The following is a 27,116-nucleotide window of genomic DNA, read 5'->3' as shown; positions in this document are numbered from 1 at the left end:
CGTTGAAGCCCTCAGGCCCAGTAACCCAGAATGTGGCCTGATTTGGAAATAGGGTCGTTGCAGAAGTCATCAGTTAAGATGAAGTCATACTAGAGTAGGGCAGGCCCTTAATCCTATATGCCTGGTGTCCTTATGAGAAGACATTGTGGTCGGGCGCAGTGGCTCATGCCTGTAATCCCAGCACTTTGGGAGTCTGAGGCAGGAGGATCCCTTGAGCCCAGGAGTTTGAGACCAGCCGGGGCAACACAGCAAGATCTAGTATCTACAAAAATATTCATTTATTTTTTTATTTTTTTGAGACAGAGTCTTGCTCTGTTGCCCAGGCTGGAGTGCAGTGGCACAACCTAGGCTCACTGCAACCTCTGCCTCCCAGATTCAAGCAATTCTCCTGTCTCAGCCTCCCGAGTGACTGGGATTACAGGCATGCACTACCACGCCCAACTAATTATTGTATTTTTAGTAGAGACGGGGTTTCGCCATATTGGCCAGGCTGGTCTCAAACTCCTGACCTCAGGTGATCCACCCACCTCAGCCTCCCAGAGTGCTGGGATTACAGGCATGAGCCACTGTGCTCGGCCTCTACAAAAAATTCTAAAAAGTAGCCAGGCATAGTGGTGTGCACCTGTGATCTCAGCTATTTGGGAGGCTGAGGTGGAAGGATCTCTAGAGCCTGGGGGGTTGAGGCTGCAGTAAGCTATGATCATCATACCACTCTACTCCACCTTGGTGACAGAGTGAGACCCTGGCTCAAAGGAAAAAGAGAAGAAGAGGAGGGAGGAAAGAAGAAGAAGAAAGAAGAAAGAAGAAGAAAGGGGAGGAGGAGGGGAAGGGGGAGGAGGAGGAAAAGGGGGAGGAGGAGGAAAAGGGGGAGGAGCAGGGGAAGGGGGAGAAGGAGGGGGTAGGAGGGGGGAGAAGAAGGAGAAGAGGAAGAAGAGGAAGAAGAAGAAGAAGAAGGAGGAGAAGGGGGGGAGAAGGAAGGAAGGGAAGAAGGGAGGGAGGGAGGGTGGGAGGGAGGAAGGGAGGGAGGGCGGGAAAGAGAGAAAGAGGGAGGGACGGATCATGGAGACCCATGACAGAGATGGCCGTGTGACAATGGAGGCAGAGTGAGGAGGGGGATGGGGAATGCATCTCTAAGCCAAGTAACACCAAGCAGGGATTACCAGCAAACACCAGAAGCTGGAAGAGGCAAGGAAGGGTCCTCCCCCACCAGGTTTAAGGTGCCCTGTTGACACCTTGATTTTGGGCTTCTGGCCTCCAGAACTGTGAAAAAATTAATGTCTGGTGCTTGAAGGCCCCTGTGTGTGGTGCTCTGTTACCAACTTCCAGGGGCATCCAGGAGCCCTAGGATGCAAAGGCAGAGGTCTAAAATGAGAAGCCCCTTCCCAGGGGAGGTGGTATGAGGGGAAGGCCACGGCAGGCACTGCGTGGGGTCTGCGTGGCCTGGGTAGGGCCCCTTAACCTGTGCTCCCAACCCGGAGTGCAAAGGTGTCTGATCCCCAGCACCTCCTCCTAGGGACACAGGCCATGATCCTCTGTGGCCCAGACAGCAGCCTCTCCTCAGCCCCAGACAGACGCCTTTTTCAGCTCCGCCGTAAGGAAGAGTTTTCTAGATTAGAAGGCACTTAATAGGTGTTTGCTGTGAAAATGAAAATCAACAAGGGCTGCTGGGCGGGTTTACTGGGAAGCTACTGACACGTAAGCTGCAGCCTCTTCCAAGCCGGCACCTTGACCTCCAGCCTCCAGAGCTGAGACAATAAGTTTCTGTTGTTTTAAGACATCAAGTATGGTACTTTTGTTCCAGCAGCACTAGGAAACGGATAGACAGTAATTGGGATACAACCTGCAGATGGATTTTGGCCTCAAAAATGCCTGGCTCCTGGGTGCCCCTGACTCCTTAATGCAAGAAACAAGCGGGGAGGGCTCAGATCATAGTTTCTTCACACAGGAGAGGATGCAGTGATCCCAGGAAGGAGGCACAGGTGACCCAGAAACTCCCAGCAGACCGGGCGCGGTGGCTCACGCCTGTAATTCCAGCACTTTGGGAGGCCAAAGTGGGCGGATCATTTGGGATCAGGAGTTCAAGACCAGCCTGGCCAACATGGCCAAACCCTGTCTCTACTGAAAATACAAAAATCAGCTGGGCGTGGTGGCATGTGCCTGTAATCCCAGCTACTCGAGAGGCTGAGACAGGAGAATCACTCGAACCTGGGAGGCAGAGGTTGCAGTGAGCCGAGATCGCGCCACTGCACTCCAGCCTGGGTGACAGAGTGAGACTCCTTCTCAGAAACAACGAAAAGAACCAAAACACCTCCCAGCAGAGTGGCGGCGGGCAGCCCGTGTTTCCACCGCTGTGAAGTGTAAAGGGAGAAGGAAGGAGAAAGAGAGAGATGAGAAAGGACACAGGTGCCCCTCAGGGCTGAGCCTCGGACTGGGCAGGAGGGTCTGTGGGGACACTGGGACAGACAGATCCCCCAAGAACCCCAAGCCTATAGCCCACCTCCTCCTTGCTCAGCAGCAGCGGGCAGCCCCGGCTCCCTTCAGGCCGCAGGTGACGTGTCCAGAAGACCCCACATGCCCCAGAATGGGGTCTCCAGCTGCCGAGAGGGCTGACGGCCCAGCAGAGGTCTGGACAGGTGACTCTGGGCCAGAGGGGAAGGACATATGGGACTCCACAGCCAGACAGCGGCAGAGCCACGAGGGGTGCTGCCCACCGTGCTTCCAGCCCTCTCTGCACACAGGACAGAAAAGGGTGCTTGGGATGGAGTGTTTGATGATGAGGGAAGACTGACAGACAGCAGGGGCAGAAGACAAACAGCCATGACCCTCACCAGATGGCTGCCAGGCCTCACTCTTGCAATGAGGCTGAACCAAGTTTCCAAGGCAACCAGCCACGCCCAGGTGTCCTTGGAGAGGGACTCTCCTCTCTGCCTCTGCCAGGGCCAGGGGATGTGAACGGTCTCAGATAAGGAGGGACCTAAGGGGGTAAGGAACACACAGCCCGACCTCATCGCCTGTGGACGCCCACAGCTGAGAACATTTATTTTCTGCCCCAGGGCTCTGTGCGGGGCCAGAGAGAAGATAAGATTAGGAGACAGGTGGACTTCCCCAGAGAGGCAAGTGGGGCGGCCGGGGGAAGGGCCACATCCTCTGGGTCTGGTAGGGAATAAGCCAGGGACATGCAGGCCCGCCATGGGCCTGGTGGCCCTGCTGCTGGACTAGAGAAGATGGCAGAGCACCTCAGAACCTGACGTGGGAGCCCTCCTTCACAGAGGACATGAAGGTGGCCTTCAGAGGCCTTGGGGGCCGCTCGAGGGAGGAGACAATGTGCTTGGGGGTTGCTGACCTCTGCAGGGTGGACTTGGACACCGGGGATGGGACTGAGGGGGTGGAATGGGCTGTGGAGGCCGACTGGGGCCGCAGCAAGAAAGAGAACTGGGGCCTCAGGAAGGCAGGCAAGCTGGAGTCCAGCAGCCTGCAGGCTGAGGCGGTGACAGATAACAAGGAAGATGGGGAGGAGGTGGCTGCAGGCGTGCTGTCCATGGTATCCAGCACAGCCTGCTCCCTGCTGGGCACCAGGTCCTTCTGGACATCGTGGGCTACCAGGCGGATGTGCTGGTCCTGCTGGTCTGGGCTCCTGCTGGTCAGGAAGTCGGGCTGCTGGGTGGGCATCAGATCATTGAAGTGCAGGCTTTGGTAGACCTGAGGCGAGATCTGCAGGGAACAGAGTGGGGAGCGGGAACGGGGCACCAGGTGGAGCCAGGGACACCCAGGATCAGGTGCCCTGAGGTCTTCCCATGCCAAGAAGGCATGTCCAGAGGACCGTGGTTGCCACTAACCACCATTGTCTGCAGACCTATGCATCCACCCTGCACCAGGCCAGGCACCCAGCCCTGCTCTCCACCCAATTATGGTGCTTCTGACGACCCTGTGAGCTGGCGAGGAGACTGTCCGCTTCTGCGAATGAGGCCTCGAGCTGGACGCTGGGTAAGGCCCAGGTGCAAAGAGCTCCTTGGAACAATCCATCTCACACCAGCCTCTCCCCAGCCCGGGACAGGGGGGCCCTGCAGAGACATGGCCTTCAGTGTTATCTCCCATGGCAGATAAGGACAGGGAGGCTGGGAGAGGCTGGGATCTCAAATCTGGAGCTCTAATCTGCTCTTTCGAACATCCCCTGCTCCTTTCTGTCCCCAATGGAGAGCCACTCCTTCCATTTACCCTGTCTCTTACTACGGGCCTGGCACGACACCCTGGTCTGCTGTTTGAGCACCACGGTAGTGGGGACACAGGTGGGAAATATGCTAACCAGCAAATGGACAGCCACAGACCATAGGAAATGCTTGGAGGCTATAGACAGGGGCCCTGCCCAAGGGGGACCTTGTCCCACAGGCCCTTGAGGCTTGTTCTCAAGGACAAAAGCTGCGCCAGTGACCTCAGCCAGGGCATTGGCAAACAAACCAGACACATCAGTCTCATCCCAGAACTGTCTATGGCCCAGAATCCTGTTAAAGGACAAATGCTCCCGTCTACCCCCACTGAAGGGCTGTGTGGGCACAAGGGTGGCTGCCGGTGGACATGGGATTCCCTGGCCCCTGACCCAGCCTCCTGGGGAGCTGCCCCATCCCGCCTCACCTGCTGCTTCATCCAGCCGTACGGCACCCTCATGGACAGGAACCTGGTATTCCGCAAGCGTTCCTTGGGCTTATACGCCGCTCCCAAGACTTTGCTCACCTGCAGGAGCCACGCCCAAGAGTGAAGCCTGCGAGTTGGGGGTCCCCGCACCCCTCCCTGTGCTCCCCTCCCAGCCTTACCTGCTTGTCCCTGGACTCCCACTTGCTCCAGCTGTCCTCAATGTCTTCCAGGGGGCGCTCTCCGGCCCATGGGGACATCAGGGCCATCTTCTGCAGCCTGGCCCAAGCTTCTGTCTCCTTATCTGCCTTCCCATGCAGGAGGGCCATCAGCGCCGCCTGCTCTCGCCGCTGGTATATCAGGGCCTCAGCCAGATCCCGCTGCTCCCTAGTGTGGGAGGCTTTTCTTCACAAGATGTCCCCCCACCACAAGGCAGGGTGACCCTCCCAGAAACCCTGAAAGGCTCTCCCTTCCTGGGCCTGATCCTTTCCAAACTTCCATCCCTCCCCCAGGGCAAATTCCCAGAGCCCACCACTGAGCAAGTATGGAATTTGCAAATCCTGGATCGATGCAGCTGGCCCAGCAAGTCCTGCCACTCTCCCACCACTCTGTCCTCTCCACCATGCAGACCTGACACCCCGTCTGGCTTTATCTGGACCTCCCCTTGTGGACTATTCAAACATGTCTGCCCCCTGCCCCAGGGAAACCCTGCCTTTGCCTTGTTTGATGTCCCTCCACAGCACTGTGAAGATGTATGCCTTGATGGCAGCACTGGAGCCACAAAGATTCTGTGGGTACCTGACAGACTCCTACTTAAATGTCAAAACCCAACTCCAAAATCACCTCTCCTATGCAGCCTTCCTTACTTGATCCACTCAATCACGTAGATTGTCCTCCGAGCCATCCCTGTTCCTAATACTCTCATTACTTATCACATAAAACTGCAGCCATGAGTCTGCATGTCCACCTCCCCGAGTAAACTGTGAGTTCTCTGAAGCAGGACTGTGTCTGGTGTCTTGTATCTCTAGAACCTAGCACAAGGTTTGGCAGTCAGTAGGATCTCAATACACATTTTCTTGAATGAACCAGAATTACTGGAGACTTGGTCAGGAATAAGGATGGAGTGGATGGAGTGGGTTGGAGATGAAACTGCAGGGGGAGGAACAAGTAGCCAGCAGCCTGATGTTCCCTGCAAATCAGGGAAATAACACAAATGTCCACTCAGGATCAGGGCCTTGGGCCTGAGCACTCCTCTGCCAGGGACCTCTGGCCATGCAGCAATGACCTCTGCAGGGAAGTCAGCTCTAGCAAATCTGGGCCTGGCTGGGGGACAGGGCCCCATCCAAGCACTTGGGTTTTTGTATTTTCCCCTTTCACCGCTCAACCTTTCAGCTGAGCTGGGCTAAAACAGGGCCTGGGCTCTCCAGCCATAGCTGCCACTGTGGACTAGAGTTGCCTGCAACTCTCAAACCTCTGGCCTTCTGAGGGTCCTCCTCACCCATGTCTAGCTCTACCCAACCCAGGCAGAGGCTTCCTGGGACCTGGGAAGACTCACAGCCTCTCCCTCCTCAGGCCAGAGAAGATCAAGCAGGCTGTGCTCACTCACTGCAGTTCCAGATGGAAGGCCTTCTGGGTGGTGCCAGTGGAGCTGCCCTCTTCCTCTAAGCTTGCTCTGTTTTCATGAGGACCATCACGGGCATCCTGTAGTCTTTTCCACACACTCAGGCCAAATGTTCCTGTGATTTGATCAGACACTGCTCAGAACCACAACTGGCATACTCCCCTCCTCCAAGCCCTCTGCCCCTTATCCTCTACCTTCAGGGGTCAGCTAGTAACCCCTACCCTCAGCCCCCACACCCACTCAAATGTTGAGTGCCCACCATATGCCAAGCATATGTACTCCACAAATATGTGGATGAGCCAGACAGAAGCCCTAGGACACACTCGGAGCTCAGGCCTAAAGCATCCTGCCCCACATGTGAACTGAGATGGGGAGAGTACTATGGCAGTGACTGAATGATCCTCAGTTGGGCTTCAGGTAGCTTGTGTGTAAAATGGCAATGGCATAAAACGGTCAGACACCCATCAGATATGAGATTGGGGATGGTGGGGGAAGGAATGGGGCTGGAGTAAAAAGTAGATAGTGAAAACAGAATTAAGTCCTGCTCCTGGGCAGAGAATAGTGAGTAGCAGGCCATTCTCCTGCTGCAGGATTTTTAAAGTTAAGAAAAATAAACAGATAGGTACAAAATCATTAAAAACAAAAAAAAATCACTGGAGAGCAATAGAAGCAGAGGGCCAGGTGAACTAAAATGACAGAAAGGGACAAGTTTTTCCAAGAAAAGCTCGGAGTGGGAGCTGCTTTCTTGTCTCGGGGGCGCTCCTGAGTCTACACACAGGCTTAACGAGAATCAGACTTGGCTTAGAGAGACAGAGACCAGCAGAGCTTCTGACATCCACTGTGGCTGGCATGATTAATAAATCTCGCCTGAATGCACAGCTGTTTTTCTTGTTAGGACATTTGCTGAGCACCAGGGAGGCTGGGGTTGTAGGTGCTGGTATAGAAAAGCAGAATGAGATCATTGGGAAACAGAGTCCCACTGAAGGAGGAGCCTGAAACAGACACAGATTTCATCCTTGAGACAACTGAACACAGAGGCAAACTGAGTCCTCCTAAAGCTGCTACTCAGCCCCAACCCAGTTCAATCCCCAACTTGATGGAGATGCTCAGCCCTATACAGAGGAAAGAGCAAATGCTCTGGGGGAAATAATATCAACTAAAGTCTTTACAGTCCATTTATACAAGCCCAGAAAAGTTTTGGATTTTTATTTTATTTTATTTTGTATATATGACATTTGAAAAGGCAAATAAAACCAATAATCAAGAGAAGAAATAGGCATTAGAAGTGGACCCTCCAGAAGATTCAGACATTGGAGTTAGCAGATTAAAACTTTAAATAACTGTTACAAATAATGTTAAATAAAATTAAAGAAAATTGAATAAAATGGTGGAAAAGAAGAATTGCAATCTATAGAAAAGAATCAAATGGACATTCTAAAACTAAAAAAAAAATCTAGCCAGGCGCGGTGGCTCAAGCCTGTAATCCTAGCACTTTGGGAGGCCGAGACGGGCGGATCACGAGGTCAGGAGATTGAGACCATCCTGGCTAACACAGTGAAACCCTGTCTCTACTAAAAAATACAAAAAACTGGCCAGGCGAGGTGGCGGGCGCCTGTAGTCCCAGCTACTCGGGAGGCTGAGGCAGGAGAATGGCGTAAACCTGGGAGGCGGAGCTTGCAGTGAGCTGAGATCCAGCCACTGCACTCCAGCCTCGGCGACAGAGCGAGACTCTGTCTCAAAAAACAAAACAAAACAAAACCAAAAAAATCTAAAATTAAGAACTAATTCAATAGATTTAATAGCAAGCTGCATACAGAAGAGGATAGGGTTCGTGAACTGGAAGGCAGGTCAGCAAAAAAACAGTGTGGAATTCAGAGCTTGAAAAAAAAAATGAAAAAAAAAAAAAAAAGGCATGAGAGACCTACGAGACAAAGTCAAATAGTCTAGCACACATATAGTTAGTACCCCCACAATGAGAGGAGAGAGAATAATGCAGAAGTAATAGTGAAGAGATAATATCTGAATGCTTTTCAAAACTGATGAAAGACATCAACCTCTAGATTTAAAAGATCAGTGAACTCCAAGCAGAATAAATACAAACACTACCACACTTAGGCATATCATAGTCAAACTGCTGAAAACCAAAAGCAGCCAGAGGAAAAAAAGACAAATTACCTTCAAAGAAGCAACTTGCAACTGACTTTTCAACAGAAAATATGAACACCAGAAGACCATTGAATCCGTATGTTAAATGCTGAAAGAAAAGAAACTGCCAGCTGAGAATTCTATACCCAGTAAAATAGTCTTAAATTTTATGGCAAAATAAAGATATTTTCATTGATTGGAAAATTTGATCTGAAAATTATCAATCTGAGAATTTATTAGTGGCAGATAACACTATAAGAAATAGGAAGTTCTTCAGACTAAAGGAAAACAATTGCAGACAGAATCCTAGAATTTCAAGATTGAAGAGCACCAGAAATGGTAAATATGTCAGTAACCATAAAAGGAAATTGACTGCTGAAAGAAATAATAATAACAATGTCTTATAGGAAGACACAACATATGTAGAAATAAAATATATAATAATAACATAAACATGGGGGGGATGTAAGATTCTTGCACAGGGAGTAGCACTAGGTCAAGAATACATATAATGTCTAAGGTAATCACTAAAAGAACAGTACAAAAGATACCATTTAAAGAGCAAACAGAGCACACAAAACAACAATTTTTAAAATATTTGATTAACCCAAAAGAAATAAGAAAAGGAAGAAAAAAGAAACCAAGGATAGGATAAACAGAAAAAAATAAATAGCAAGATGATACACTTCAAACCAACTATGTAAGTAATTGCTGATATTTAAATGAACTAAATATTCAATTAAAAGGTAAAGATTTTCAGGATGAAAAAAATAAGACTCAATTATACACTGTTTAAAAGAGGCACACAAATATAAGAACAGAGATGGGCTGAAAGGGTTCTTTTTAACGAAAAACAGAGAAACAGCATTTTCTCTCCCTTACATGGGCAGGCAGCATTTGCACATGTGAGGCAGGGCCTTTATTCCAGTTGGGTTGGAGGCCACCTATACCTTCGCTCAGGACATGGAACAGAAGATATATGCTTGCTGTTTGGAGGTGGGGAAGGCTCCCAGCCCCCTTCTCAAGCCCTTCTTGGGGTTTCCTCAAGAATAGAACATTTGCTAATCCAAACAGGATGGACTCTCGAATACTGAGAGAGCATGTTTTTTACATCATTTGTTTTATTTTTTTTTTTTTTATTTTTATTTTTTGAGACAGGGTCTTGTTCTATTCCCCAGGCTGGAGTACACCAGCACAGTCATAACTCACTGCAGCCTCGAACTCCTGGGCTCTGGCGATCCTCCTGCCTCAGCCTCCTGAGTCACCGGGACTACAGGTGCGCACTTCCATGCCCAGCTAAGTTTTAAATTTTTTGTAGAGACAGGGTCTCACGTTGTTGCCCATGCTGGTCTCAAACTCCTGTGCTTATGTGATCTTCCCACCTTGGTCTCCCAGAGTACTGGGATTACAGGTGTGAGCCACTGAGCCCAGCAGGGATCACTTGTTATAAATGCACTTGGAGGAGCCATTCTGTTTTTCACTTGTGTTCTTGTCTCTAATGGCCCGCTAGGGTAAGATCCAGGTTTGGCTTTAGGGAAAGGGAGGGGCCTGCCTTAGGCAAAATCATATGGCTCTATCTCCACTTACCAGAAAAATGCTGCATTTTTGAGGCAAAACCAAGAAAACCAAAGTAAAATGGTATTTTGAATTCCCATTGGCCACTCTACTCATGGGAGGATAGATGTCCAGGACCAAGAAAGTTTTAGGCACTCAAGGGTTCCTGGCCATAACACAATAAAGTTCCATTAAGGAGTAAAATAGAATTCAACAATATATTAAAAGAATAATACATCTTGACTAAGTGGGGTTTACTCCAGGAATGCAGGTTTGAATTCAAAATTCAAAAAATGTAATTTACCACATCAACAGGATAAAGGACAAAAGCTATATGATTATCACAGTAGAAGCAGAAAAAACATTTGACAGAATTCAACACCTATTTACGATTTTTTTTTAACTCTCTTGGCTAACTGGAAATAGACAAAACATCCTCTCTATACAACAATCAATTGAAGATAGATCATAGACCTAAATTAAAAGCCAAAATCTCTAGTTTCTAGAGGGAAATCTAAGAGAATATCTTTGTAATTTTAATGTAAGCAAAAATTTCTTAGAGAACAAAAACATCTACTTTCTGATTTTAAAATATATTACAAAGCTACAGTAATCAAGACAGTGTGGTACCGGCATAAAAACAGACATATAAACCAATGGAATAGAATACAAAGCCTCGGCCGGGCGCAGTGGCTCAAGCCTCTAATCCCAGCACTTTGGGAGGCCAAGGCAGGCAGATCATGAGGTCAGGAGATCGAGACCATCCTGGCTAACACGGTGAAACCTTGTCTCTACTAAAAATAAAAATAAAAAAAATAGCCAGGTGTGGTGGCAGGCACCTGTAGTCCCAGCTACTCGGGAGGCTGAGGCAGGAGAATGGTGTGAACCTGTGAGACGGAGCTTGCAGTGAACCAAGATCGCCACTGCACTCTAGCCTGGACGACAGAGCAAGACTCTGTCTCAAAAAAAATAAAATTAAATTAAAAAATAAAGCCTCACATATGTAGCCAAATGATATTCAACAAAAGTGCCAAGACCACTCAATTGGGAAAGACAGTCTCTACAACAAATGGTGCTGGGAAAACCAAATTGCCACATGCAAAAGAGTAAAACTGGACCCTTTTTACACCATATACAAAAATGAACTCAAAATGAATTAAATACCTAAACATAATACCCAAAATTGTAAAAACTCCTAGAAAAAAATATGGAAGGAAAGCTTCATAACATTGGATTAGGCCAATGATATGACACTAAAAAACAGGCAATGAAAGCAAAAATAGACATTAAATGTGAAAACTTCTGTGTTTCAAAAAACATAATCAGGCTGGGTGTGGTGGCTCACACCTATAATCCCAGCACTTTGAAAGGTCAAGGCAGGTCGATCACCTAAGGTCAGCAGTTCAAGACCAGCCTGGACAAAATGATGAAACCCCGTCTCTACTAAACATATAAAATTAGATGGGTGTGGTGGTGGGTGCCTGTAATCCCAGCTACTCGGGAGGCTGAGGCAGGAGAATTGCTTGAACCAGGGAGGTGAAGGTTGCAGTGAGCTGAGATCGCACCATTGCACTCCAGCCTGGGTAACAACAGCGAACCTCCATTTCAAAACAAACAAACAAACAAACAAATAAAAACCACAATCAACAACGAACCCAATGAAAAAGAAGCTTACAGGATGGGAGAAAGTATTTGAAAATCATATCCCTGATAAGAGGTTAATATCCATAATATATAAATAACTCCTACAACTTAAAAACAACACCCAATTTTAAAATGGGCAAAAACTTTAATAAGTGCAAGAAAATATTTCAACATCATTAGTCACTAGAGGAATGCAAATTAAAATCATTAATAAGATACCACTATAAACCTAGTAGGATGACTATTTTTAACAGTTTCATTGAAGTATAACTGACATGCAATAACCGGTTTCTATTTAATATGTACATATCCATCACCTGCAAAAGTTTCTTCCTGCTTCTTTGAGCTCTCACCCTTCCAACCCTCATCAGCCCCTAATCCCCAAACAACCAGTTATCTGCTGTCACACTATAAATTTGTTTGCATTTCCTAAAATTTTATATAAATAGATGCAGATGTAAATGGTTGGGAAAAAATAAATCATACAATATGTACAGGTTTTTGTTTGGCTTCTCTCACTAAGCATAATTATTTTGAAATCCAACCACATTATATAATGAATCAATTCTTCATTCTGTTTTATTGCTGAGTGATATTCCATAAACCATAGTTTATAACTCAACTATTGATGGACATTTGAATTGTTTCTAGTTTGGGGCTGTTACAAAAAAATACCGCTGGCCGGGCGCGGTGGCTCACACCTGTAATCCCAGCACTGTGGGAGGCCGAGACGGGCAGATCATCAGGTCAGGAGATCGAGACCATCCTGGCTAACACAGTGAAACCCCGTCTCTACTAAAAAATACAAAAAACTAGCCGGGCGAGGTGGCGGGCGCCTGTAGCCCAGCTACTTGGGAGGCTGAGGCAGGAGAATGGTGTAAACTCAGGAGGCGGAGCTTGCAGTGAGCTGAGATCCGGCCACTGTACTCCAGCCTGGGCGACAGAGCGAGACTCCGTCTCAAAAATAAATAAATAAATAAATAAATAAAATAAAAAATACTGCTGTGAACATTTATGTATGTAGTCTTTACCCGGGCATATGCTTTCATAGAAGTGGAACAGCTGACTCATATCATAGGGGCACATTTAACTTTATTAAGAAACTGCCAAAACGCTTTCCAAAGCAGTTGTACCATTATACGTTCCCATTAGCCATGCAGGAGAGTTTCAGCTCCTTCATATACCATCTTAGTATGATCAATATTGTTTAATTTCAGCCATTCTAATAAGATAAATGGTATCTTTAGCGGTTTTAATTAGTATGTCTCTTCTAATGAATAAATATTGAGCATTGCTTTCCATGCTTCTATATATTTTCTTTGGTGAATGACAGAGCAGGAGCACCGTCATCGCGGACAAACACCACCACTTTAAGTTCCAGCTCCCTTTCTAGCCTCATGCATTTCAAGGAAATCACTTCTAACTACAAGCAGACAGAAAGAGCAGACAGTAAAACACTGATAAGACACCTCCGGCACAGAGAGAGGTCAGGGGAAAGTCTCTTGGGTAACTGCTAAACTTCACCCTCATACAATGGGCCCCAGTAAAACAGTAGGCCTTAATAAGCACATTCCTTTCCCTTCAGGTGCACTAAGATAGGGAAGCTAAAAGCAGAGGGGATATGCCTGCAGCTGCAGAAAGATGTATGGGAACAGACACACAACTCTCCCTCCCAGATAAGCACAACAAAAAGACACAGAAGCAGTCCAAGCCTCTGATAAACTCTCCCACCCTGAATCCTTAAAAACTCTTAGTCTGTAAGAGAGTGTGGCTCTAACCTAACTCAGCCAGCTGCCCCTCTCAGGTTTATTTAAAATAAACCTGTCCCTGCTGACTGTCGAGCTGTCCTTCGTGTTTCCTCTTTAATTATTACAGTGAAGTTTCTTCAAATTTGTGGTCTATCCAAACCTTTTTCTAATGTTTTTATTGTATTATTTGTTTCCTTATTGAGTTCTGAAAGTTCATATATTCTAAATAGGAGCTTTATCAGATATAGGATTTGCAAATATCTTCTCCCAGTCTGTGGTTTATCTTTCTGTTCTCTTAACAATGTCTTTTGAAGAGCAGAAGTTTTTAAGTTTGATAAACTGTTACTAACTTGATATTTTATTAATTGTGCTCTACTGGTGTTGCATCCAAACAATCTCTGCCTAAACCAAGGTCACAAAGGTTTTCTCCCATGATTTCTTCTAGAAGTTTTAGTTTTAACTTTTGCCTTTAGTTCTATGATCCATTTTGAATTGTTTTTGTTTGTTTTGTTTTTTTGAGATAGAGTCTTGCTTTGTCGCCCAGGCTGTAGTGCAGTGGTGTGATCTTGGCTCACTGCAGCCTCCACCTCCCAGGTTCAAGCAATTCTCATGCTTCAGCCTCCTGGGTAGCTGGGACTGCAGGCCGGCACCACCATGCCTGGCTAATTTTTTGTATGTTTAGCAGATGGGGTCTTCTCATGTTGGTCAGGCTGGTCTCGAACTCCTGGCCTCAAGTGATCTTCCCACCTCAGCCTCCCAAAGTGCTTGGATTACAGGCATGAACCACCATGCACAGCCCATTTTGAGCTGCTTTTTGTATGTGGTGTGAAGTGTGGATCCAAGTTCGTTGCTTTAAGTCTGTCTTTTCTCCACTGAATTGCCTTTGCACCTTTGTCGGAAACAGATGTCCGTATATGTATGGGTGTATCTCTGGACTTTCTGTGCCATTCCATTGATCTATTTGTCTGTCTCTATGCCATTACCACACTGTCTTGATTACCATGGCTTCACAATAAGTCTTGAAATCAGGCAATGTTAGCGCTTCATCTTAGTTTCCTTTGCCAAAGCTATTTTGACTGGTTTATATAAATTTTAGAATCACTGTGTCAATTTCTACAAAAATTCTTCTGGGGTATTGATTGGTATTTCAGTTAACCTACAAATTAATTTGGAAATAATTTTATTCTTAATCAGAGAGTCTTCTACCCATTAACAGTAAATCTTCTACACTTTGTCTCAGCAATATTTTGTAGTACTTTTCTGTGTACTTACATATCTTGGTATTTCATGTTTTATGTTATCGTAAATGTATCTTTTACTTCCATTTCTGACTGTTCATTGCTAGTATATAGAAATACAATTGATTTTTTATACTGATTTTGTATCCTGCAACCTTGTTAAACTCCTTACTAACTCTTTTTAGTAAAATCCACTGGATTTTCTACATAGACAATTAGTCAACTACAAATAAAAAGTTTTATTTCTTCCTTTCCAATCTGAATGCCTTTTTTTTTCCTTCTCTAACTGCCCTCTACACTTCTAGTCTAACTTTGAATCGAAGTGGCATGTCTTATTCCTGGTCAGGGCAAAGTACTCAGCCTTTCACCATTAGGTGTGAAGTTAGTTTTAGGTTTTTTCACAGATGCACTTCCTCAGGTTGAGGAAGTTTTTTTCTATTTTGCTAAATGTTTTTATCAGAAATGGATGTTGAATTTTGTCAAATGACTTTATTATAACAAGATAATCACATAGTTTTTCACTTTAAGTTTATTAATATAATAAATTATATTGATTTTCAAATATTAAACCAACCTTGTATATCTGGGGTAAACCCTATTTGATTATGATATATTACCCTTCTTATATATTGCTGGATTTTATCTGCAAAAGTTTTGTTAAGATATTTTGCATTTATGCTTATGAGGGATATTAATCAATTGTTTCTTTCTTTCTTTCTTTCCTTTTCTTTTTCACTTTCTTCTTATAATGTCTTAGTCAGGTTTTGGTACCAAGTTGCCTCATGAGTTGGGAAGTATTGTATCCTTTTCAACTTTCTGGAACAGTTTCTGTAGAACTTATATTATTTCTCCTTCAAATATTTGGTAAAATTCACCAGGGAAGCCATTTAGGCCTGGAGATATCTTTGTGAAGAGCGTTTTAAACTACAAATTTAATTTCTTTGATATAAGGCTATTTGGGTTATCTGCTTCTTCTTGTGTAAGCTTTAGTAGTTTGTGTCTTTCAAGGAGTTTATTTCATGTAAGTTGCCAAATTTATTGTATAAAGTTGTTTATAGTATTTCATTGTTATCCTTTTAACATCGGTAGAATCAGCAGTGATGTCATCCCACTTATTCCTGATATTGGTAATTTGTGTCTTCTGTCTCTTTTTCCTGCCCAGTCTAGCTGGAGGTTTATCAATTTAATTGATCTTTTCAAAGAACCAGCTTCTGGCTTCATTGATTTTCCCTATTATTTTTTACTTTTCTGTTTCATCGATTTCCATTCTAATCTTTATTATTTCCTTTCTTCTATTTACTTTGGGTTCAACTTGCTCTTTCTTTCTTTCCTTCTTCTTTCCTTCTTTCTTTCTTTCTTTTCTTTCTTTCATTGAGATGGGGTCTCGTTATGTTGCCCAGGCTGGTCTTGAACTCCTGGGTTCAAATGATCCCCCCACCTGCCTCCCAAAGTCGTGAGCCACTGCACCAGGCCTCTTTCTAGTTTCTTAATGTGGAAGTTGAGGCTAGTGATTTGAACTTTTTTCCTTCTAGTATAGGAATTTAGTGTTATAAATTTCCCCCTTACTACTGTTTTTTGTGGCATCTCATAAATTTTGAAATGTTATATTTTCATTTTCATTCAGTTCAAAATGTTTTCTAATTTCCCTCTGGATTTCTTTTTTGGCCCATGGGTTATTTAGAAGTGTGTCATTTATCTTCCAAATATTTAGGGATATTTCAAAGATATTTCTGTTTTTGATTTATAATTCAGTTTCATTGGGATCAGAGAACATACTCTGTATGGCATAAATCCTTTTGAAATTATTGAGATTTGTTTTGTGGCCCAGAATATGGTCTGTTTGAATTAATGTTCTGTGTGCACTTAAAAATAATGTTGGCCAGGCGCGGTGGCTCACGCCTGTAATCCCAGCACTTTGGGAGGCCGAGGCGGGCGGATCATGAGGTCGAGAGATCGAGACCATTCTGGCCAACATGGTGAAATCCTATCTCTACTAAAATTCCAAAAAAAAAATTTATCTGGGTGTGGTGGCGCTCACCTGTAGTCCTAGCAACTCAGGCGGCTGAGGCAAGAGAATGGCGTGAACCTGGGAGGCGGAGGTTGCAGTGAGCTGAGATTGCGCCACTGCACTCCAGCCTGGCGACAGAGCGAGACTCCGTCTCAAAATAATAATAATAATAATAATAATAATGTTTATTTTGTTTATGAATGGAGTGATCTATAAATGTCAATTAAGTAAAATTGTTTGATAGTGTTATTCAAGTATTCTATATCATTAATGATTTTCTGTAGAGTTGTCTTATAAATTATTGAGAGAAGAGTATTGAAATATCATGCTATAATTATAGATTATTAAAATTTAAAATAATAACAGATCAAACACCAAATGTTGATGAAGACGCAGAGGTAGAAATGCAAAACAGTTTGGTCGTTTCTCATAAAGTTTCAATACACTTAACCATACAACCCAGTCGTTCTGCTTCTAAATACTTACCCAACAGAAATGAAAACAATGTTTAAAACAGCTTCATTCATAATCACCCAAAACTGACAATGACCCAAATGTCCTATAACTGGTGAATGGGTTAACAAACTATGACAGAGCCATACAGTGGAATAATACTCAGCAATAAAAAGAACAAACTACTGAAACATTCAACGACACAGATGAATCTAAAATTGATTATGCTAAGTGAAAGTTAGAATTTCACTCAGCTACATGTGTATGTTTCCATTTATGATAATCTGGAAAAGGCAAAACTATAGAGACAAAACAGATCAATGGCTGCCAGGGGTTAGGAGAAGGAAATAGAGTTTATTATGAGGAGACATGAGGTCGCTTTTTGGGGTAATGTCTATATCTTGATTGTGATACTAATTACACAATTCTATGCATTCATGAAACCTCATAGAACTATATACTTTTAAAACGTGCTTTTATCGGATGTAAATTACACTTCAAAAATCTGATTTTTAAAACAATCAAGCTTCTAAAAAAAACACTAGATATTATATTTAGGGGATAGTCAAAGACGTCTTTGAAAGATACAAAAAATGGGTGACATCAGCAAGATGGTAGAATAGGAAGATCCAGCACCTCCTTCCCCTTATGGAGACACTGACTGAACAACAGTACATGGACCAGAAACCAGGACCATTCATCCCAGATGAATGCAAAACAAACAAACAAACACACACACACACACACCAGCTGCACTGAAGCCAGTAGGAAAATTCATGGTGCTCACTTGTAATCCCTCCTCCTGGCTCAGTGAAGCAGATTGGGAAGGAACCCCCAGCTTCCAGCTTCTCCCTGGGAGGGAAAGACTGAGATGTACATCTAACATGCAGACTTTTCAGAGGGCTGCATGATGAACCAGTTTCTGTCTTGCCTGAATCTAAGCACTGACAGGAAGGGGCACCAGACTGGGCTACTAAGAACAAAGGTGACAATTTAGACTAGCATACACTCACTATCAGAGTCCCTCCTGCCGCTCTGAGGAATGAGTAGGGAAAATAACCCAACTTCCAGCTTCTCCCTGAGGAAGCAGATTTGGAGCATATATATCCAGTGTTAGCCTTTGTTAGCCTTTGAGGGGTACCCAAGAGACTGGTTTCTGTCTTGCCTCAGACTATTGAAAGACCTAGCATATTCTAGAGGCCTGGGGGAAGCTTGTAGCAGCTCTAGAGAACTTGCAGTACTCCAAACAGACACCAGAGGGAGCAAGAGATAATGGACTCCTAAAAAAAATAAACTTATGCACGTAAATTGCAAATTTACTGCCGCTAAAGAAATTGAGGTATATGAATTATTTGACAAAGAATTCTAAGTAACCATGATAAAAATGCTCAACAAGCTCAGAAACAATACATGAACAAAATGAGAATACTAGTGAGGACCCAGAAAATATAGAAAAGAACCAAACAGAGGCCAGCCATGGTGGCCCACAACTATAATCCCAACACTTTGGGAAGCTTAGGCGGGCGGATCACTTGAGCTCAGGAATTCAAGGCCAGCCTGGGCAACATGGTGAAACCCTGTCTCTACAAACAATAAAAAAAATTAGCCAGGCGTGATGGCATGCACCTGTAGTCCCAGCTACTCAGGAGGCTGAGGTGGGAAGATCACTTGAGGCTGGGAGGTCAAGGCTTCAGTGAGCTGAATTCGTGCCACTGCACTCAAGCCTGGGTGGCAGAGCAAGACCCCATCTCGAAGAAAGAAAAAAAAAAAAATTCCAGAGCTAAAGATGAAAAATAAAATAATTGAATTCAAAGGTCATCTACAGTAGACTTGATCAAGCAGAAGGAAAAATCAGCAGACTTGAAGATATCCAGTCAAAGAAGCAAAAAGAAAAAAGAATTTTAAAGAGTAAAGAAAGCCTAAGGGATTTATGAGACATCGTCAAATGGACAATATATGCATTATGTAGTACCAGAAGGAGGAGAGAGAGAGAGAGAAAGGGACAAAAAGCTTATTTTAGTAAATAATGGCTGAAAATGTTTCAAATCTTAAAAAGGAAAAGAAACCTATATTTAAGAAGCTCAAGGGATTCCAACTAGGATAAAGTCAAAGTAATCCACAAGGAGACACATTATAAAAAGAACAAAAACTCGGCCAGGTGCAGTGCTGTAATCCCAGCACTTTGGGAGGCTGAGGCAGGCAGATCACGAGATCAGGAGAGCGAGACCATCCTGGCGAACACAGTGAAACCCCATCTCTACTACAAATACAAAAAATTAGCCGGGCGTGGTGGTGGGCGCCTGTAGGCCCAGCTAGTCAGGAGGCTGAGGCAGGAGAATGGCATGAATCCAGGAGGTAGAGCTTGCAGTAAGCCGAGATCACACCACTGTATTCCAGCCTAGGTGACACAGTGAGACTCTGTCACAAAAAAATAAATAAATAAATAATAAAAATAAAAAATAAAAAATAACAAAAACAAAAAAATCTCATCCAAAAATACTATATCCAGGAAAGTTGTCCTTTAAAAATGAAGGAAATATAAAACTTTTCCCAGATAAATAAAAACAAGAGGAGTTCATCACCATTAGACCTGCCTTTAAATAAATGCTAAAGGGACCCCTTCAAGTTGAAACAAAAGAATGCTAGGCAGGAACATGAAAGCATATGAAAATACAAAACTTTCTGATAAATGTACTTAGAAAAATACAGAATGCTGTAATACTGTAATGGTGGTACATAAGTCACCTTTAATTCTTTTTTTTTTTTCTTTTTTTAGACGGAGTCTCACTCTGTTGCCCAGGCTGGAGTGCAGTGGCATGATCTCGGCTCACTGCAACCTCTGCCTACCAGGTTCAAATGATTCTCCTGCCTCAGCCTCTCAAGTAGCTGGGATTACAGGAATGCACCACCATGCCCAGCTAATTTTTGTATTTTTAGTAGAGACAGGGCACTACAAAAAAAAAAAAAGGAAGACAGCACAGGAGGAAAAGGGGACAAAAAAGTGTTGGGATTAGAGGAGTGAGTCATCACACCTGGCCCTAATTGTTTCTTGACATGAACGGTGGCTATGTGGGGATGTGTTTACTTTGTCAAAATTCACCAAGCTGAACCCTTCGGGTTTGTATGGGGTTTTTTTTATATATACAATGCAACAATTAAGTTTATTTTTTAAAAGAGAAAGGAATATGCCTTATCAGATATATGATTTGCAAAATATACATAGGTGAATAATATTGGGTGAATGGGTGAATAGATGGAAGGACCATTTGCTGAACGGACAATTGGGCAGACTGTAATATTATTTAAGCAAAGGCATTTGCTGTGGCCTGAGAGTCCCTCCCCACAGAGTACAAAGTTCATACCAGCTTATGTTCAGACAGGGACAGAGAAAAGAAGGGCCATGGGCATGGCTGAGCTTCAGCAGGACCCATACCAATGGCATCACCGGAGAGTTTCCAAGCCTTGACGTCCCGGTCCTGGCCAGCGCTGATAACCAACTGGAAGTTGTCCACATACAGGATGTCTGCCACACTATCCAAATGGCCCTTCCAGGTAATCAGGAGCGTGGGGGGAACCAGGGAAATGGTATGGCCAGCCACAACCTATAGGGGACAGTACAGGAGAAACACTTACACCAAGACCACTACACAGGCTAATCAGAAGGCACCTAAGACTGCAGGCTGCAGAGCCCAGCTGGAAGGGCCCTGGGACACTGGCTAGGGTTCTAGTTTTAGATGTGTTCCACATGAACTTACTTGTGACCTTACATAGGTCCCGACACTTCTCTAGCCCTCAGTGGCCCCTTAGGTAAAACCATAAAAAGCACTTGCATATGACCACATTGTTTACCAAGTGCCTGTATACATATTATTCCATTTGAACCTCACGACCTTATAGGAAATATATAATTCTCACTGACTTACAGAGGAGAAAAGTGAGAGTCAGACATGTTCAATGACTAGACCAAGCCCACATAGCTAGAAAGTGATGGGGCCAGGGCAAGAGCCTCAGTCTTCTGAAGCTTTTTAGTTGGGCATTGGGAGATGAATAGAATGAGCAATGGGGTGATAAATCACATTACAGTGAGAGAATAAAACTACTGAACTGGAAAATTAGTGAAAATGACCATTTTTAAATAAAACAAGATTAATAAAGGGGGACTTATTCGACCATATTCAAGTATGGAAAGTCAGAAAAATAAACTTTAAATTTTAAACAAAGCAATGGAAGACAATAGAAAGCTCAGAAACCAACCCGAATGTACGTAAAACTTTGGTATATAGTAAGAGTGGTAACAGAAAACATGACGCAATAAACAGTAGTGGGATACCTGATGAACTATAAGAGAAACCTATGTTGTTATCTTTTATCCTACAACAAAATAAATACTAGATGCATTGAAGATTTTATTTTCAATGAAATCATAAAACACCTACAAAAGAATGAATCAATGTTTATCTTTTCTCTAAGAAAGTGATAGGCAAATGAAAATATCACAATGGGAACAAAAACAGACTTGAACACCAAAAAATATATTGTAATTTTTAAATCATCATAAATAAAATTAACAAGCAAGTGACAAATTTGGGGGGATATTTATAATCCATATGATAGACAATGAGTTAATATTTTCAAATATTTTTATTGCTTTTTTTTTTTTTAGAGATGGGGTCTCACTATGTTGCCCAGGCTGGTCTCGAACTCTTAGGCTCAAGCGATCCATCCACCTTGGCCTCCCAGAGAGCTGGGATTACAGGCATGATCCACCATGCCCAGCCTAATATATTTTTAACTAATTATACAACATTTATAAAAGATAGTTACCACAATGGAAAAGTAGGCAAAGGACATGAAGAGACAATTCACAAAGTTATACAAAGCCGACAGAATAAGAAAAGATGTCAATATCAATAATAAACAAAGGCATCTTAATTAAAATCAAAAGAAACCATTTGCACCTAAAAATCAACTAAAAATGTTTTGCTCACTTAGGACATTTATTTATTGAATGTCTTCTGTAAGAAAGACACTCTGATAGATCTAGAGGATCCTCAGACGAATACTACTAATAAATTCTTTAGGTTGTCAAAGATAAAACAAAACAGGCTAATGAAATGCAAAACTGTATAAACCTTCTGGAGTGCAATTTTGTAGCATACATGAAAGGCCTTAAAATGGCTTATGTTCTTTTACATACTCTCTCCTTGGGACAAATTACTAGATGTGCAAATAAACAACTATAAACAACAAAAAAAAAGGTTTGTGAAAAAGAATATTTGCACCATCATTTTTACAGATATCTAAACACAACTATATTGAACATAATTCACATATAATTTACCAATTTAAAGTGCTCATTCAATGGTTTTTGGTATATTCAGAGTTGTGCAACCACCACCACATTCTATTTTAGACCATTTCATCACCCCAGAAAGAAATTCTTTACCCAGGAGTCACCAGCCAATTCCCCCAACTCCCTCCCCCAGCCTCAGGAAACCACTAATCTACTTTCTAACTCTATAGAAAGTATAATGTGGACATTCTGGACATGTCATTTAAGCGGAATCACACAATATGTGGTATTTTGTGGTTGGCTTCTTTCACTTAGCATAGTATTTTCAAGGTTCATCCATGTTGTTGCATGCATCAGTACTTTATTCTTTATTATTAAATAACATTCCATTGTATCACTATACCACACTTTATCCATTTGGAAGTTGACATTTGGGTTGTTTCCACTTCTGTATTATTATAAATAATGCTACTATAAACATTCAAGTACAAGATTTTATGTGAACATGTTTTCATCTCTCTTGGGTATACACTTGGGAGTGGAACTGTTTGATCATATGGTAACTCTACACTTAATTTTTGAGGAACTGCCAGACTGTTCTCCAAAGTGACTGCAGCGTTCTACTTTTTTTTTTTTTTTTTTTTTTTAATGGAATTTGGAGTTTTGCTCTTGTTGCCCAGACTGGAGTGCAATGGTGTGATCTCTGCTCACTGCAACCTCCACCTCCCAGGTTCAAGCGATTCTCCTGCCTCAGCCTCCCAAGTAGCTGGGATTACAGGCACCTGTCACCATGCCCTACTAATTTTTGTATTGTTAGTAGAGACGGGGTTCCACCATGTTGGCTAGGCTGGTCTCAAACTCCTGACCTCATGATCCACCCGCCTCAGCCTCCCAAAGTGCTGGGATTACAGGCGTGAGCCACCGTGCCTGGCCAGCTTTCTACATTCTATCCAGCAATGTGTAAGAGTCCCAGTTTGTCCACATCCCAGCCAACCATTGCTATTATCTATAGTTATCCTGGCAAGTGTAAAGTGGGATCCCATTATAGTTTTGATATGCATTTCCCTGATAGCTAATGATGTTTAGCACCATTTAATATACTTATTAGCCATTTGTACATCTTCTTTGAAGAAATGTTTATTTAGATCCTTTACCCATATTTTAATTCGGTTATTTATCTTTTTTATCAAGTTGCAAGAGTTCTTTATATATTCTGGACACTAGTCCCTTATCAGATACATGATTTGCAAGTATTTTCTCTAAGGTTATCTTTTCACTTTCTTGATGGTATCCTTTGCACTCCAAAAGTTTTTAATTTTGACAAAGTCCAATTTATCTGTTTTTGTCTTTTGTAGCTTGTTTTTGCTGTCATATCTAAGATACACTGTCTAAGGTCACAAATACTTTGCACTTATTTTTTATTTTCTTCTAAAAGTCTTACAATTTCAGCTCTTACATTTAGGTCTATGATCCATTTGGAGTTATTTTTTTGTGTGTGTTATGAAGTAGGAGTCTAACTTCATTCTTCTAATACAGATAAAGTTATCCCTATTGTCCCAGCAGGACATTTTTTTTAAAATATATTATTTCTCCCCATTTGATTGTCTCAGCATTCTTGTCAAAAATCAATTGATCATAAACGTGAGAATTTATTTTTTAACTCTAAATTCTATTCCATTTATTTATACGTCTTTCTTTATGCCAGTATCACATTGTCTTCATTACTTAACTTCATATTCAGTTTTGAACTTGGGAATTGTGAATCCTTCAACTCTGTTCTTTCTTAAGATTTTTTTTATTACTAACTAGATCCTACTATCTCCAAAAAAGAAGGAAGGAAGGAAGGAAGGAAGGAAGGAAGGAAGGAAGGAAGGAAGGAAGGAAGGAAGGAAGGAAGGGAGGGAGGGAGGGAGGGAGGGAGGAAGGGGAGGGAAGGAGGAAGGCAGGCAGGCACAGTGGCTCATACCTGTAATCCTAGCACTTTGGGAGGCTGAGGCGAGTGGATCACCTGAGGTCAGGAGTTCAAGACTAGCCTGGCCAACATGGCAAAACCCCGTCTCTACTGAAAATACAAAAATTAGCCAGGCATGGTGGCAGGCACCTGTAATCCCAGCTACTCGGGAGGTTGAGGCAGGAGAATCGCTTGAATCTGGGAGGTGGAGGTTGCAGTGAACCAAGATGGTGCCACTGCACTCCAGCCTGGGTACCACAGCAAGACTTTGTCAAAGAAAAGAAAGAGAGAGAGAGAAGGAAAGAAGGAATGAGAGAAAGAAAAAGAGAGAGAGAGAGAAGGAAGGGAGGGAGGAAGGGAAGGGGGTAAGGAGGGAGGGAGGGAGAGAGGGAAGGAAGGAAGAAAAAAAGAAAAGAAAGCCAGCCGGCCGGGCGAGGTGGCTCATGCCTGCAATTCAAGCACTTTGAGAGGCCAAGGTGGGCGGACCACGAGGTCAGGAGTTCCAGAGCAGCCTGATCAATACAGTGAAACCCATCTCTACTAAAAATACAAAAAAATTAGTCAGGCACGGTGGCACACGCCTGTAGTCCCAGCTACTCCGGAGGCTGAGGCAGAAGAATCATTTGAACCTGGGAGGCGGAGGTTGCAGTGAGCTGAGATTGCGCCACTGCACTCCAGCTTGGGCAACAGAGTGAGACTGTCAAAAAGAAAGGAAGAGAGAGAGAGAGGAAGGAAGGAAGGAAGGAAGGAAGGAAGGAAGGAAGGAAGGAAGGAAGGAAGGAAGGAAGGAAGGAAGGAAGGGAGGGAGGGAGGGAGGGAGGGAGGGAGGGAGGGAGGGAGGGAGGGAGGGAAGAAGGGAGGGAGGGAAGGAGGGAAGGAGGGAAGAGAGAGAAAGAAAAAAGAAAAGAAAGGAAAAGAAGGAAGGGAGACAGAGAAAAGAAAGAAGGGAGAGAGAGAAAGAAGAAAAGAAAGAAAGAGAAAGAAAGAGAAAGAAAGAAAAGAAAGAAAGAAAGAAAGAAAGAAAGAAAGAAAGAAAGAAAGAAAGAAAGAAAGAAAGAAAGAGGAAGAGGAAAAGGAAAAGAAAAGAAGAGAAAGTAGCTGGGATTTTGATATAAATTGCATTAAATCAATTTGGGGAATATGCTATGTTAACAACATCCAGTCTTCCAGTCAATGAACATGAGATATATTTCAATTTATTTGGGTATTCTTTTATGTCTTTCAATAATGTTATACAATTTTTAGGGATCAAGTTTTGCACTACTTTTCCAAATTTATTCCTAAATTTTTTTGATGCGATTATAAGTGAAATTTTTATTCATTTTCAGATTGTTTATTGCTAGTGTATATAAATATATTGATTTTGTATATTTACCATATCAAGCAACCCTACTGAATTTATTAGTTTTAATAGTTTTTAATAAATTCTTTAGGATTTCTAGATAAAAGATCATATCATCTGCAGATAGAGATAGTTAATTTCTTCCTCCCCAATATAGATATCTTTTATTTCATTTCCTTGCCTAACTGACTTCCCAGTAAAATGTTAAATTGGGGTGACAAGAGTAAGCATTCTTGTTTTATTTCCGATTTTACAGGAAAGTATTTAATATTTCAATATGAAGTTTTATGCTACCTGTGAGTTTTCATAGATGGCTTTTATCAGGTTGAAGGAGTTTCTATTTCTAGTTTATTGGGTGTTTTAATCAGAAAACGGTGTTCAATTTTGTTAAATGCTCTTTCTGCATCTATTGGCATAATCATATGGCTTTTGTTTTTTATTCAGTAAATATGGTGTATTACATTAATTTGTTTCAGATATTAAGCCAACTTTGCATTCCTGGGATAAATCTTACTTGGTCATGGTGTATAATCATTTTCATATGTTGCTGGCTTCAATTTGCTAGTATTTTGAAGATTTTTGTATCTATATTCATAAAAATATTAGGTCTGTAGTTTTATTTTCCTGTGATACCTTTATCTGGTTTTGGTGTCAAGGTAATACTGGCCTCATAGAGAACTCTTTTGGAAGAGTTTGTGAGCAATTGACATTAATTCTTTAGCCAGGCACAGTGGCTCACGCCTGTAATCCCAGCACTTTGGGAGGCCGAGGTGGACAGATCACGAGGTTGGGAGTTCAAGACCAGCCTAGCCAACATAGTGAAACGCTGTCTCTACTAAAAATACAAAAATTAGCCAGGCATGGTGGTGCATGCCTGTAATCCCAGCTACTCAGGAGGCCGAGGCAGGAGAATCACTTGAACCTGGGAGGCAGAGGTTGCAGTGAGCCAAGATCACACCATTGTACTCCAACCTGGGCAATAGAGTGAGACTCTGTCTCAAAAAAAAAAAAAAAAAAAAAAAAAAAAATTCTTTAAATATTTGGTAGAATTTACCAGTGAAACCATCTGAATGTGGACTTCTCTTCGTGGGAAATTTTATTACTAATCCAATCTCCTTACTTATTACATTCAGATTTTTTATATCTTCAGATTTTCTATTTTTTCTTAAGTCAACTTTAGTAGTTTGTGTCTTTCTACGGTTTTGTCCATTTTCTTTTTTGATAATGAAAAGTTAGAAACCATATTAATGTACAAAAATAAGATAACAAGCTAAATAAGTGATAACCTCATAAAATGAAAATTTGTAATTCCATGAGATGAAATATTATTTAATCAATAGAAAGTGTGGTTTTCAGCTGGGTGCAGTGGCTCATGCCTACAATACCAGCAGTTTGGGAGTCCGAGGTAGGCGGATCACCTGAGGTCTGGAGTTCGAGACCAGCCTGACTAACATGGAGAAACCCTGTCTCTACTAAAAATACAAAATTAGCCA

General features: G+C 42.8%; 1 protein-coding gene and 1 long non-coding RNA gene across 2 annotated transcripts in view; one reads left to right on the top strand and one right to left on the bottom strand.

Annotated features, from left to right (window-relative positions):
- Positions 1-3,010: 3,010 nt before the first annotated feature.
- EFCAB8 (EF-hand calcium binding domain 8) overlaps positions 3,011-27,116 on the bottom strand; it is a 99,003-nt gene continuing 74,897 nt past the window's right edge. Inside the window, exons 22-26 of the mRNA XM_015457927.4 lie at positions 20,471-20,639; positions 6,233-6,362; positions 4,809-5,013; positions 4,630-4,728; positions 3,011-3,711 (exon numbers count right to left, since the gene is read on the bottom strand). Coding sequence (XP_015313413.3) covers positions 3,238-3,711; positions 4,630-4,728; positions 4,809-5,013; positions 6,233-6,362; positions 20,471-20,639 — 1,077 coding nt within the window. The 3' untranslated portion in view covers positions 3,011-3,237. The remainder of the gene's footprint in view (positions 3,712-4,629; positions 4,729-4,808; positions 5,014-6,232; positions 6,363-20,470; positions 20,640-27,116) is intronic.
- Positions 3,850-5,619, top strand: LOC141407912 (uncharacterized). The gene is made up of 2 exons (XR_012419258.1): positions 3,850-3,984; positions 5,139-5,619. It is a non-coding gene; the product is annotated as an uncharacterized lncRNA (long non-coding RNA).

The sequence above is a fragment of the Macaca fascicularis genome, chromosome 10 (genome assembly GCF_037993035.2).
Source record: "Macaca fascicularis isolate 582-1 chromosome 10, T2T-MFA8v1.1".
Lineage (NCBI taxonomy): Eukaryota > Metazoa > Chordata > Mammalia > Primates > Cercopithecidae > Macaca > Macaca fascicularis.
This window is presented reverse-complemented; position numbering and strand designations above follow the sequence as displayed.